Source organism: Marmota monax, unplaced genomic scaffold (genome assembly GCF_021218885.2).
Source record: "Marmota monax isolate L192 unplaced genomic scaffold, Marmota_monax_Labrador192_F-V1.1 WCK01_AAM20220418_F8-fsc00024, whole genome shotgun sequence".
Classification (NCBI taxonomy): Eukaryota; Metazoa; Chordata; class Mammalia; order Rodentia; family Sciuridae; genus Marmota; species Marmota monax.
In genome coordinates this window covers 11,436,566-11,448,898 of record NW_026695224.1, presented here as the reverse complement: position 1 = coordinate 11,448,898, position 12,333 = coordinate 11,436,566, and the positions used below count along the sequence as shown (strand labels likewise).

The 12,333-nt window shown below is 43.7% G+C and overlaps 1 protein-coding gene across 1 annotated transcript in view; it reads left to right on the top strand.

Annotated features, from left to right (window-relative positions):
• The first annotated feature begins 5,417 nt into the window (after positions 1-5,417).
• The window catches only part of Prss54 (serine protease 54), a 10,669-nt gene continuing 3,753 nt past the window's right edge, over positions 5,418-12,333 (top strand). Inside the window, exons 1-2 of the mRNA XM_058575919.1 lie at positions 5,418-5,475; positions 9,054-9,225. Of these exons, the coding sequence (XP_058431902.1) occupies positions 5,418-5,475; positions 9,054-9,225 (230 nt within the window). The remainder of the gene's footprint in view (positions 5,476-9,053; positions 9,226-12,333) is intronic.

Sequence of the window (12,333 nt, the reverse complement as noted above, 5' to 3'; positions counted from 1 at the left end):
GAAAAAAAAGCAGCCAGAAGCCAGGATGCATAAAACCAAACAATAGCAACACCAAACCCAGGGGTGCAAACAGGAAGTATGAGACCACCTGAAGTTACATTTCACTCCACAGGGAAGCCATTGGTCCATCTTCCAGCACATGGTGGGTTGCAAAGCTCAGCCCCTTTTAACTTGGAGCATCACTGCAGACCAGGTGGCCTGAGAAGGCCTCTCATGCAACACAGCACAGGGGACACCCCTTTGAGTTATCTTTAATCTCACAATCCCCAGGAGAAGATTCCAAGAAAAGTGAGCTGAGGTCAGAGCAGCACCAGCTGGGAGAGGAAGGGTCGCCTTAGGGCAGGTGTTCTCAGCAGCCCAGCTGTGAAAACAAACCAGTGGAGAGAGCAGGAAGCCAAGCCACAGGCCTGGTTAGTGGTGCCCTCTGGGGCCAATTCTCTCTGGGAGAAAATGCGTTCAATTTAGACCCTTAGGGCACCCATATAGAGCAAGAGGAAAAAAGTAGCAAGTATTTTGAAAGTACAAGGAGCCACTTGTGTGTGCCAGGTAGGAGACAAAACAAAAAAAAAAACTATTTTAGAATCCCTCCACCTCTCAGAGAGCTGACCTTGGAACTGTCAGAATCCAAATATAGAACAGATATATGTATATATGAAGTGTTTGATGAAGGATGTAATAACGAACATAAGACCCCAGGAAATATATTCAGAAATAAACAGAGACCTTAAAAATGGATCTTCTAGAAATAACAAAAAGAAAAAAAAAGTTTCTTTGTTGAATTAAAACAAAACAATTGCACCAAACAAATAAACAAAAAAACACCTCCAGAAGGTGGTTGGACAGAAAATTAAAGATGGATGAAAAAGAGAATTAATACACTGGAAAGTACATCACAAGAATCACCCAGAACACAACACAGAGTGATAAAAAGATAAAAATATGAAAAGACAAGAGATGTGAAGAATAAAATGAGAAAGTCTATCATATACCTATTTGGAACCCCAGAAATAAAGAATAGAGAACCTAAAGAAGAGGCATTATTTGAAAAGATAACAACCAGAACCTATAAGAAAATATAAACACACAAATCTAGGAAACATGTGTATCCTGAACAGAACAAATGAAAAGGGATTCATGCTTCAACTTATAGTGAAGTCATAGTATACCAAAAGTTCTTAAAAGGAGCCAGAGATAAAGAACAAATAAAGATAAATAGTCATTGTAGTCTGGGAGGAATTTAAAAAATGAGTCATAGTTAGAAATCTTCACACAAAGCAAATACCAGACCTAGAGAGTTTCAAACTAATTCTGCAAAATTTCAGTGAACATGTCATTTCTATCTCCCTAGCTAATTCCATGAAGCCAGTTTAACTAAGAAGAAGAGTACATGAAGAGTACATGAAAGGAAAATTCGCTGCCAGTATAACTCATAAAGATGCTCACCAAAAATCCTATTTGAAACATTGATGAGTAATAGTGTTTCAAAAGAGAAAATATTAATCTCTGAAACTCAAGAGTGGTTTGAGAATGTCCATAAACTTCATTAATCACATTAGCAAATTAAAGAAGAAAAAGCATATCCTTATCTCAATAAATGCCAAAAGTCATGAAAAAATTCAGCCTCAGATTTTTATTAAAACAAAGTCAAACTTAGAAATAAAAGGGTTATTCCTTAGCCTAATTAAGTAAATCTACTTAACAACTTCTATCATATGTTATTTTAAATGGGAAGAGTTAGATGCCTTTCCTTTGACCATGAGTTTGGTAAGGATGCCCTCTATTGCCAATTCTATTCAGCTTTGTACTAAAGGTCTTAGCCAAAGCAATAAGACAAGAAATGAAAGGCTCAACAATTGAAAGGGAAGAAACAAAATTTTCATTATTTGCAAGTAATATGATTATTTATGTGGAAAACACAAAATAATCTAAATAAGATCTTTTAAATTTACTATAGATTAGTACAAATTCAAATAGTAAGAAATGGTTTTAAAGCATAATAGTAAGAGAAGACATCATTTAATTGAAACCAAAAAGTATAAGATATCTAGGCATCAATTCTATCAAAAGATGTACAAGGTCTATGTGGAAAAATCATAAAATTTTATTGAAAAATCTTAAAGGAGACCTAGTTAAATGATAGATATTTTGTATTTATGGATAAAAGATTCAATATTGTAAAGATGTTAATCTATCCACAAAAACTGATATGTAAATGCAAAGCAATTCTAATACAAATCTTCGCAAGGTTTCATTTGTGTATGTATGTAAGTTGCCAAGTTGTTTCTAAATTATATAAAAGTACAAAGTGCCAAGAATATTCAAGATACTGCTAAAGAAAAATAATTAGGTAGGATATTAAGACATAAAAGGCTGTAATATTTTAGATTGTGTGGAATTTGCACACAGGGCAAAAGACAAATGACCAATATAATAGGAGAGTGATCTTGGACACAAACCCAGGGATAAATGGAACTTTGATATATATATATAAGTCTCACTGGAGACCTGTAAACACATATAATGCTGGCTCAACTGGGCATCCAGTGAGAAATGGATCCACACTGTGCACCTCAAAAAAAAAAATCCAGACAGAGGACTTACTGTGGAGAACTATAAAGTTTTGAGAAGACAAAGTGGAACTGATCTCTCAAATGTTCAGCTACTAAAGGGTTTCTTAAATAAGGTGCCAAGGGTCCTAACTGATACGGGGGACTTTATCCCAGAGAAACTCTTGCACATGTGCTTAATATAGAGTTTAGGAATTACATCATGTAAATAAACCTATTAAGGAGCAATGGAATAAGAAATGCATTCTCTCCCAGGAGCAGGAGAAAGAAGAGGAAACTTTTAGTAAGTACAAGATGATAATAATGTTTTCTAGCATTTCTGTTGTAAGTTTAGTGATGTATAGAATTTAATAGTGAGAAATTGGTGCCAGGCATGGTAGTGCATGTCTATAATCCCAGTGACTTAGGAGGCTGGGGCAGAAGGATCACAAGTTCAAGGCCAGCCTTAGCAAATTAGCAAAGCCCTAAGCAACTTAGCAAGACCCTGTCTCAAAATTAAAAATAAAAAAGGGGGGGCTGGTATACTCTGGTTTCTCTTCAGATGGTATAAATCTTTTGTTTTTTACTAAAAAAAAAAGGGCCGGTGATAAAGTACCCTTGGGCTCAACAATCCCCTGTATCAAAAAAAAAAAAAAATTGAATGGAAAGTTTAGTGACAAAGAAAATTTACAAATATTCCTTTTAAATTGAGTAACTTACAATCTAAAGCTTTCATTGGAGTTCAATTTACATTAAACTTTGCACTAAAATTTGCATTAATAGACACAGCAAACATGGTACAAATGTTCATTATCAGTCAGTCCCTATGACTGTTGATTATAATTTGACTTTCAGGGTGCAGTGACTTAAAAGCAGCCCATGGATTTGCTCCTCTTACCATTTCTGCTTCTTTTAATGGCATCATGTGGCCCAGACTGACAAACCCAGACTCGGAGATGGCTCACCACCCTGGAGTTGTAAGGACCTTGTTTGGTCCTGTTCTTGTCACTTTCCAGGTTTGTGACTCTAGAGAAGTGACTTCCACACTCTGGGCCACCATGTTCTATCTGTAAAGCTTAACCTTCATCCTTCCCTGGTGACTTGGATTGTGAATGAGAAAACGTTCATGAAAGTTCTTTGAGACCTTCAATGGGGAGTAAATGGAAGGTAAGTAAATGGAGTAAGCCAACTTCCACTTTTCCCACTGCCCATGTTTCCCATTCTGTTCTCCCAGCAGAAGTCATTCCTGCCTGGGGTTAATGGTGATAGGTGCAGGTGTGCAGGACATCCAGGGGACCACCAGGGCCAGGAGACAGCAGCCCCTTTCTGACTGGGGCTTCCCTTCCCATCCCACCATTTTGTCTCCCTCCAGGCATCATTACCCATACAGTACATCTCTTCTGAGCGCTGGTGCCAGGAGCTTGTGAGCCTCTGTGGCTCACCGAGTTAAATCTTACCCCTGTGCTGTCGACACTTTCCTTGAGTCCTGGCATTTGTGCTGAAACCAAAGTTGCTCATAAATGGCTGAAGCACAGATTCCAACTGGCCCCATGTCTTAGCCCAGCAGGTCTACTGTTTGGCTTGAACCCACTGAGCTAAAGAAAACTGGGCTGACCCTTGAAGAACCACACTGGGGATATAGGATACTGAAGGAACTGGAAACCTCCAACCTACCCCATTTGTGGGCTTCCTCAGTCCAGCAGTCCTCAGTCTACCTCTACTTGGGTAGCTACAGGGTGGGTACTGAGGGCAAAGACAGACCCAGGCTACCAACAGTGAGAACTCTGTGATCTCGCAAGAGATGTCTCCCCAGCCAGACCTGGGCAGCACCTGACGAGGTTAGATGTCAAGAAGCTTTTCATCCTAGGTCTTCCTGAGTTCCCACATCCAGACGTTTGCTTGGAGGCACCATGGTAACCACGATGCCACAATGGAACATTCTTCCCGAGGTAGTAGAACAAACTCCTCTGTTGAGCTCTGCTGCGTAAGGCCGCCAGAGTGAATTCATTTCTTCTTTAGTGAGAGCAGTTCATGGAAGAACTCTAAAGACCATCCTGAGGACCAGGAACATCTGGTGTCATGAGGAGAACAAGGTGACTTAGAACGGTGTACCTGGGTTTCTTAGGGCGTCATGCATTGTTTGAAGCAAGGGTGCTGGCCTGGAGATGTGGAATGACATGCAGAACCCAAGAGCCTGGATTCAGATGGTCCTGAGATCAAATTTCAGGTCCACAGCTTGGGAGATGTGTGACCTTGGGCTGGTTTCTCAATGTCTCTGAGTGTCACTGTGTGAATCTGTAAAATGAGGATCATAAGAGGGTCTATCTCCCTGGGTGGTTGTGTGAATGAATGAGCTAGATGCTGGGGCCGCAACTTTGGAAAGGTACTGGCTGTTGCTAGTGAAAAGAAATGCCAGCATGACTTAATCCTGCAGAGGTGAAAAGAGGGGCCAAATCACAGGAGAGACCTGAGCCTGGGGTGGGCTTCCACCCAAACCCTGCTTTTTCTCTCAGCAGCATTTTATGGATACAGAGTTATCGCAAGGGTTGAATTCCATGAGGCAAAACAAACCCTTTTCAGAGACCTAACTCTCTAGGACGTCCAGGGGTTCAGGCTGTATTGAGAAGAAAACTGTAAAAAAGTGGGCTGCCTTCTCTCCTTGAGCCATCTTACGAACTGCTAGCTGGACATCGTGCCCCTTTACTGCACAGAACCAAGCACTAGGGATGTGACAGGTTGGTTTCAAGGTCCCTGACACTCACCCCTTTGTGGGGGGTGAGGAAGACCCTGGGTGTGTTTGCCGGGATGTGCAGTCGCTAAATCTCCTGTCTCCCCAGCTGCCCATGGTGTCCGCTGTGGTCCTCTCTGGGGATGGCAGAGATGAGAGGGGTGCTGCTGGTGCTGCTCTGCCTGTTCCAATCCTCTGCCGGTGAGTGGCCCGGTGAGTGACTGGGGAAGGAAGACACAGGGCAGCGGAGAGCAAAATTGCCCCTGGAACCGCCGTCTTGTAACCCAGGGTGCAACAAAGTCGGGGGGGGCTCAGCTGACCCCACCTGGGCCAGGAAGTGAAGTGGTCCTCAGTGTCCAGGGAGGGACTCAGGGAGCTGACACAGCACTTTGCTCTGACAGCAGGAACCAGGCATCCCCGCAAACTATGGGGTGTAGATGTAGAAAAGTGGCTTCAGAAGCCCAATGCCAGGGCTACTCCTCAGGGTAGGAAAATAAGCCTTAGACCGCAGAGAGGGATGCCAGGCAGAGAGTCAGCGGGAGGCCTGTCCCCGACCCTGCCCTCTGCCAACTGTAACCACCTAGTGTGGGGCTGCTCCTGCTGTAGGTGGCCTGCAGCCTGCAAGAGCCTCAGGTGGCAACTGTGGCAGCTGCAATCCCCTCTTCTCCTGATCTCCAGGATCTTTAGGACTAAGAGTTCCAACCCGCAAAAGGCAGGCAGACAGGGGCCGGCTGACGACTAAGCCCACTACATCAGGACTGGCCCCACCCTGCGGCCACCACAGCTGGCTGGGCCCTACCTTCCCGGGAAAGATAGGAGACAGGACAGCACCCACCCCCACGCACGTTACCAGGGGCCCTCCGCCTGCCTCAGTCTCCTCCACCTCCACGGCCTCCTTGCAGCCCCAAGGAGACAAAGAGATGCCTAGAAAACACAGCTGAGTGACCCAGATAGACATTTTATCTCTGCATCCGATCTCATGACAACTTGGCTTCCCAAGGGTCAGTGAGGTCAACTGAGTGGGCCAACTAGAGCTTTGGAAAGGCACAAGCCATCACATGCAAAAGGCACCTGGGTTAGGAGGGATTGATCAATGCCCAGACTCTAAAGATTGCCAATGTCCCAACAAAAAATCAGACTGTAGATAAGGAATCCTGCCTTTGGTGGTTCCTGAAGCACTTTGTGGCCTTACTGATACCATCTTGCTAACAGTGAGCCTAGTTATTGTTCCAGTAAAATCTCCAAGGGTCCCTTAATGAGATATTTGATCACATCATATCCCATAATAGAGAGGTCCTCTGTGGTCTTTTAATGATACTATATTGTAGATGACAAGTAACCCAGAGTATCATGATTTGGAAACTGTCTCTGGAGCTGACAAGAAAGGTCACCTCCCAGACGTCACGGCAGAATTCACGGCTCCTCTTCTGTATACTCCAGGCGCACTCCCTCGAGTCACAGATCTCCACATGGCCATCACTCATCGGCCTGTGCCCACACCTGGCAGGGCTCTGTGCTGGTGAATGCATGGCTGTAAGTGCAGTCACCAATAGTAAAATTCATACAGTCTGGGGGTGTTCATCATGTGACACCTGTGACCCAAGGCCACCGATTTAGAAGTAAGTGTTGGTGCTTGCAGATCTGGATTTATAAAGAGCAACCAAAGCAATCGTTTGGATTTTTAAAAATACAGTTGTCCATTCTGCCCTGAGGTTGAGCATTATCTGTCTTAGGGATACAGTCTGCAAAGCACTTGCCTGTAATTTCACCGTGTGTGATCACTACACCTCTAAGAGGTGTGCGGGTCCTGGACTCTGCCCCATGTTTCAAAAGAGGAAATGGAGACTCAGAGAAGTGAAGTGGCTCCCCCACGTTCTCACAGCTGCCTCAGAGGCCGACTTGACTTTGGACTCTGCGTTCAGGTCCTTCCTAAACACGTTAGAATCTATCCTGAGAAACTACCCTGAGTAAATGCAGTGCTCAGGATTCTGGCAAGTGTAATGTATGGCCAGGACAGACACTCTCTGCACCCACCTCTGCTTAGGGGCATTCTGGGTCCAAAAAGTAGACAGGGACCAAGTCCTGTGGGGGTGGGGCTCCCCAGACAAGGCATGTTGACTGGGGAAGGAAGACACAGGGCAGCGGAGAGCAAAATAGCCCCTGGAACTGCCGTCTTGTAACCCAGGGTGCAACAAAGTTGGGGGGCTCAGCTGACCCCACCTGCGGCTTTGAGGACGTCCATTCCCTTCCCTTTCTTTTTCCCCCTCCCTCTTTCTCTCCCTCCCTCCTTCCTGTCTCAAATATGTTTTATTTTTAATTTTATTTAACTGTCACATAAAAATTGTGCTGATTTGTGAGGTACTCCTTCCCAAATGGATCAGTTTTTTAAAAATATTTTTTAGTTGTCAATGGACCTTTATTTTATTTATTTAAAGGCAGTGCCGAGAATCGAACCCAGTGCCTCACACATGCTGGGCAAGCGCTCTACCCCTGAGCCACTGCCCCAGCCCCTGGATCAATCTTAAGAGTCTTCCTTTTCTGACATCCTAAAGCTCCATGACTCCATATGTAGATTACTTTTTTTTTTTTTTTAATTCAGGGCAAGACAGGACCACCCTGGACTGACCCAGTACTAGTAGGGGAGTATACTATTTAAACCATTAATCAACATTTAAATCTCACTGGAACAAAGTCCAGGCTATCCAAGAGATTGTCCAGTTCAATAATTGGAAGGCAGACGCTGAGCAGCACTGGTGGAGGACACAGACAACCCCCAGTGGCCAGAACCTTTTAGCCCCTCAATGACAAAAGGTCGGGGAGCCTTAGCGGGCAGAGCCCTTTTGTTCATGAACTAGGTAACTTACTGAGCAACTGCTAGGTGCCAGGCACCATGTTAGACCCTAGGGATATATTCCAAGAAAAACAGACCCAGTAGCAGGGAGAGACGCACAGCTTGCTGGGAGAGAGCAAGGGTGGATTCAAGGATACAAACTGTGGCTGGAACATAAACCTTGAGGTTGAGAGGTTGGAGTCTGGATTGGTCTGGAATGGCCCCATATGCTACCAGCTGTGTAAACCGACAAGTGCTTAGTCACCCTCACCCTTGATTTTCTCACCCAGGAGCTGAGAGTGGCAACGCCCAACCTTCAGGGTTGTTGGGGGGATCCTGTGAAGTAGGGAATACAGGCAATTATCAAATTTTTCTCAGGACCCTTTAACACTCTGAAAAATTATCGGCAATGTCCAAAGACTTTTTGTTTTATGGAGCTATAGCTTTCTGTATCTACCGTATTAAAAATTTAAACTAGGAAAAACTTAAAACACAAGAACACATGAATTTACACACACTATTGGCCATCTGAGGGATGACATCATGAAGCCTCTGGAAAATTCCACCTACCGTAGTCACAGAAGGAGAGTAAGAAAAGCAAATCATAGTTTTAAACCTGGAAGAAAAGCATCTTGACTCCCCAGGTCCCAGAGGACACTTTGGGAACCGGTGACGTATTCAGAAGAGCTCAGGTATTGCCTGGCGTGTAGGGCTGCATGCTCAATAAATGAGCATTAGCATCAATGTCGGATGTGATGTTTCGGTCCAAAGATGCCACCAAGCATCTTTAATGTGGAAGACCACCTAGGAGAAGGAAAGAAAAGAAACAGGGTGGTAGAATCATGATGAGCAAGACGGAGAGCCGGCTTGAGAGGGGTCCCAGGGCTGGTGGCCCTGTAGGCGGCCACAAACCCCTTGCCCCACAGTAAGGTCCGCACTCCCTCTGCAGGTTGCGGCCTCCAGAAGTCCCCACTTGGGGACTTTTCCGAGGAGGACCTGGTCACCAGCACACAGTTCCCCTGGGTGGTGTCAATACAGGACTTGCAGTACACCCACCTGGCGTTTGGCTGCATCCTCAGCGAGTTCTGGATCCTCACCATAGCATCCGCCTTTCAAAACAGGCCAGTACCTCTGCCTTGGGGCGCACGAGGCCGGAGGGTGGGGTCACAGGGTGGCTGTTCCCTACTCAGTCCAGAGACACCTTGCAGGGCAGGGTAGATTCCCACCACCAGGGAGCTGGCTCCCAGCTCACCACCTGCTCTGCCACATCTGGGGATGTGGCTCAGTGGTCCAGCGCCCCTGAGTTCAATCCCCGGTATCTCCAGCCAAAAAAAAAAAAAAAGTCGGTGCCTCTGTGACTATAGTAAAACCAGAATGCATGTCCTGCCTGTAGAGAATGGAGCAGAAGCCACTTTGCTCCTCAGTCGCCACTCACAAGTCCCCAGCGCAGAGGCACCCGGGCAACTGGCGATTGTAGAACCCAGTTCAAAGCCACTTTCTTACAGTGGCACTCCAGGGCTAAAATTTGTATCAATTTGCTAGGGGTAACAAAAGAAATTTGTCATAGTTTGGGTATTGGCAGGTTTGGTTTCTCCTGAGTCCCCTCTCCTTGGCTTGTTGATGACCGCTTTCCAGCAGTGCCCTTGAGTGGCCTTTTCTCTCTATGTGGACATCCCTAGTGTCTATCTCTAGTGTCCTGTTGAATTAGAGACCTGCCTCTTTAACGTCAATGACCCTCTCAGTGGCTGTATCTCTAAATACAGTCCCATTGGTGGTCAGGGTTTCAACCTATGAATTTTTTTTGGGGGGGTGCAGGGGAACACAGTTCATTCTACAACATCCCCCAATACAACTACGAGCATACCATCTACCTTATTCCTCTCTTAACTTTTTTCACTCGATAATTTTAGAGAATTTATCTTATAGATAAGAATCATATTTGCATATTTTATGACCTTTTTGCCAGCTGTACAATACCCCATTGTGGATACAGCATAATTACACAGTCCATTAAGAATGGAAATTTAAGCCGGGTGTGGTGGTGCCTGTCTGGAATCCCAGGAGCTCAGGAGGCTGAGGCAGGAGGATCTCAAGTTCAAAGCCAGCCTCAATAAAAGTGAGGTGCTCAGCAACTCAGTGAGACCCTGTCTCTAAATAAAATTCAAAATAGGGCTGGGGATGTGGCTCAGTGGTCAAGTGTCCCTGAGTTCAATCTGCGGTAACCCCATCCCCCCAAAAAATGGGAATTGGAATTGTTCCAACTTTGACTAGTACCAAAAATGCTCCAGTAGACTTGTACAAACATTATTTCACACACATGTAAATATAGTGTAGTATGAATAACCTAGGTGTGGAAAGACAGAATTAAAAAAGACATGCCTTTATATAGTCTCCATTGCTCTTGCCAACGAGCCCTGCACGGAAGTTCGGAAGTTCTGCTTTTCCGTTAGAGTTTTCATTGTTGCTATTCTCTATCACTTAGTCCTGGTTTTGAGTTTTGAGTTCTGGTTTTGAGTTTCACTTTGACTCAAGTGTTTTATTAAAGACAGAGTTTTAAAATATCCAGATGCTAGGATCCGTTGTTAGTTTTTTCCTAACATTATTCGAGTTATGCTGCATGGCAAGTTATTTAGCCATTTGCTGAGGTTGTCTTGTAGTCTATTATATGTGGAACATGCTAATATTTTCCCAAAAGTTCACTCTCTTTGATGTATAATTTATTACATTAAAAAAATGGGAAGAGGAGATCTACCTGATCAGTGTACTAGACTGATAGAGGTGAGTTGAAATCTCCTACCGAGAACAAGCCTGATTCTCCTCTTATTTCCTGTGATTTTTTTTTTTACTTGGGCACTGTGTCACTTTACCATAGACTGAATTCTTTGTCATCTCTAAGAGCCTTTTGTAGCCTTACTTAATGCTCTTCTCAGAGTCGATGTTTGGGTTGCGACTGCTGCTTCTCGTTCTTGTTTCAGGTTGCATTTTCTGTTTTTATTTCTTGTTTTTCTTTTCACTATATGACATTTCTTTTGCTTTAGATGTCTCTGCTGAACAAATTTGTTTCTTCATTCTGCTTTTCAGAATGAAAATCTTCTTTAGCTTAGATCTATAATTTCATGCAAGACCCCCAATCCTCTGCTTCTTTCTGGACAGTTCTTTCTAGACTCTGCAGTGGCAAATGCCAGGATTTCTATCTTTTCACTTCTTTTCTCCTCTTTTATCGTCCAGATTTAATGGATTACACATGTGTGTTGGTGTTCCCTTCATTTCATTGATGTATTTGCATATTGAATTATTTCTTATATTAGCTGTACAAGAATAATATGTTTAGACTCCTAAAAAAGATGAAAACATTGGTTTACATACCCATCTCTGACTTGCTTTCTAACTTGTTATGCTATTTGATTTTTGCAAAGGTTTACATTTTTGTTGTAATCTAAAAACTTTTGAAAATTTTTTGTTTTAATTTTAATCCAATATTAAAATGAATTTCACATACCCCAACAGTCCTTTGTCTGGGTTTCCTCCATTGGACACTAGGTCTCGCTAAAATGTGTCTTTGTGTAGTTTGTGAAAGGCTCCCAAGAACCACATTTCCATGGTCTTTGCATATTCAAAAGCATTGTGCTGTACTTAAACTTGGATGATCACCGAAGGACAGATTTCATGGCTCATGACTTCTTTCTTTTTGAAGATTTTAAAGGCTTTGCCCCACCCACCCCACTCTGGTTTCTAGAATTGAATTCAGCTATAGAGAAGTCTGAGGTCGCTCTATTTTCTCCCTCTGGGTAGAGTGACCACTCGGTCTTGCCCACCTGGGAAGAGTCTGGTTGAGACCTGCTGTCTCAGATTCCTGCTGTTAGCCCCTCCTCTCTTATCACAGCTTCCCTGAGTTAAACAATAAGTGACATGACCCAATTATAATGACTTCACTTTTGTTCATCTGGATAGCCAGGGACTTCTTGTCACCTTAACTTAAATTTAACTCCATCATTAGTAAAACCAGAACTTCTCCAAAGTGTATTTACAAAGTATCAGATTGGAAAGATGCTTGTATTAAAGTGTCAAGTGCTAAAAGCAGGAGGCTTACACAATGGGTATAACCATGTTTTTAAAAACATTCATAGAAAGTTTAACATTTGTAACAAGGTGTTGGAACAAAGGGTGTGAAATAAAAGATCCTTCAGGCTCCCAAGGGAAAACACAAGCCTAGGGATTAGGAAAATATT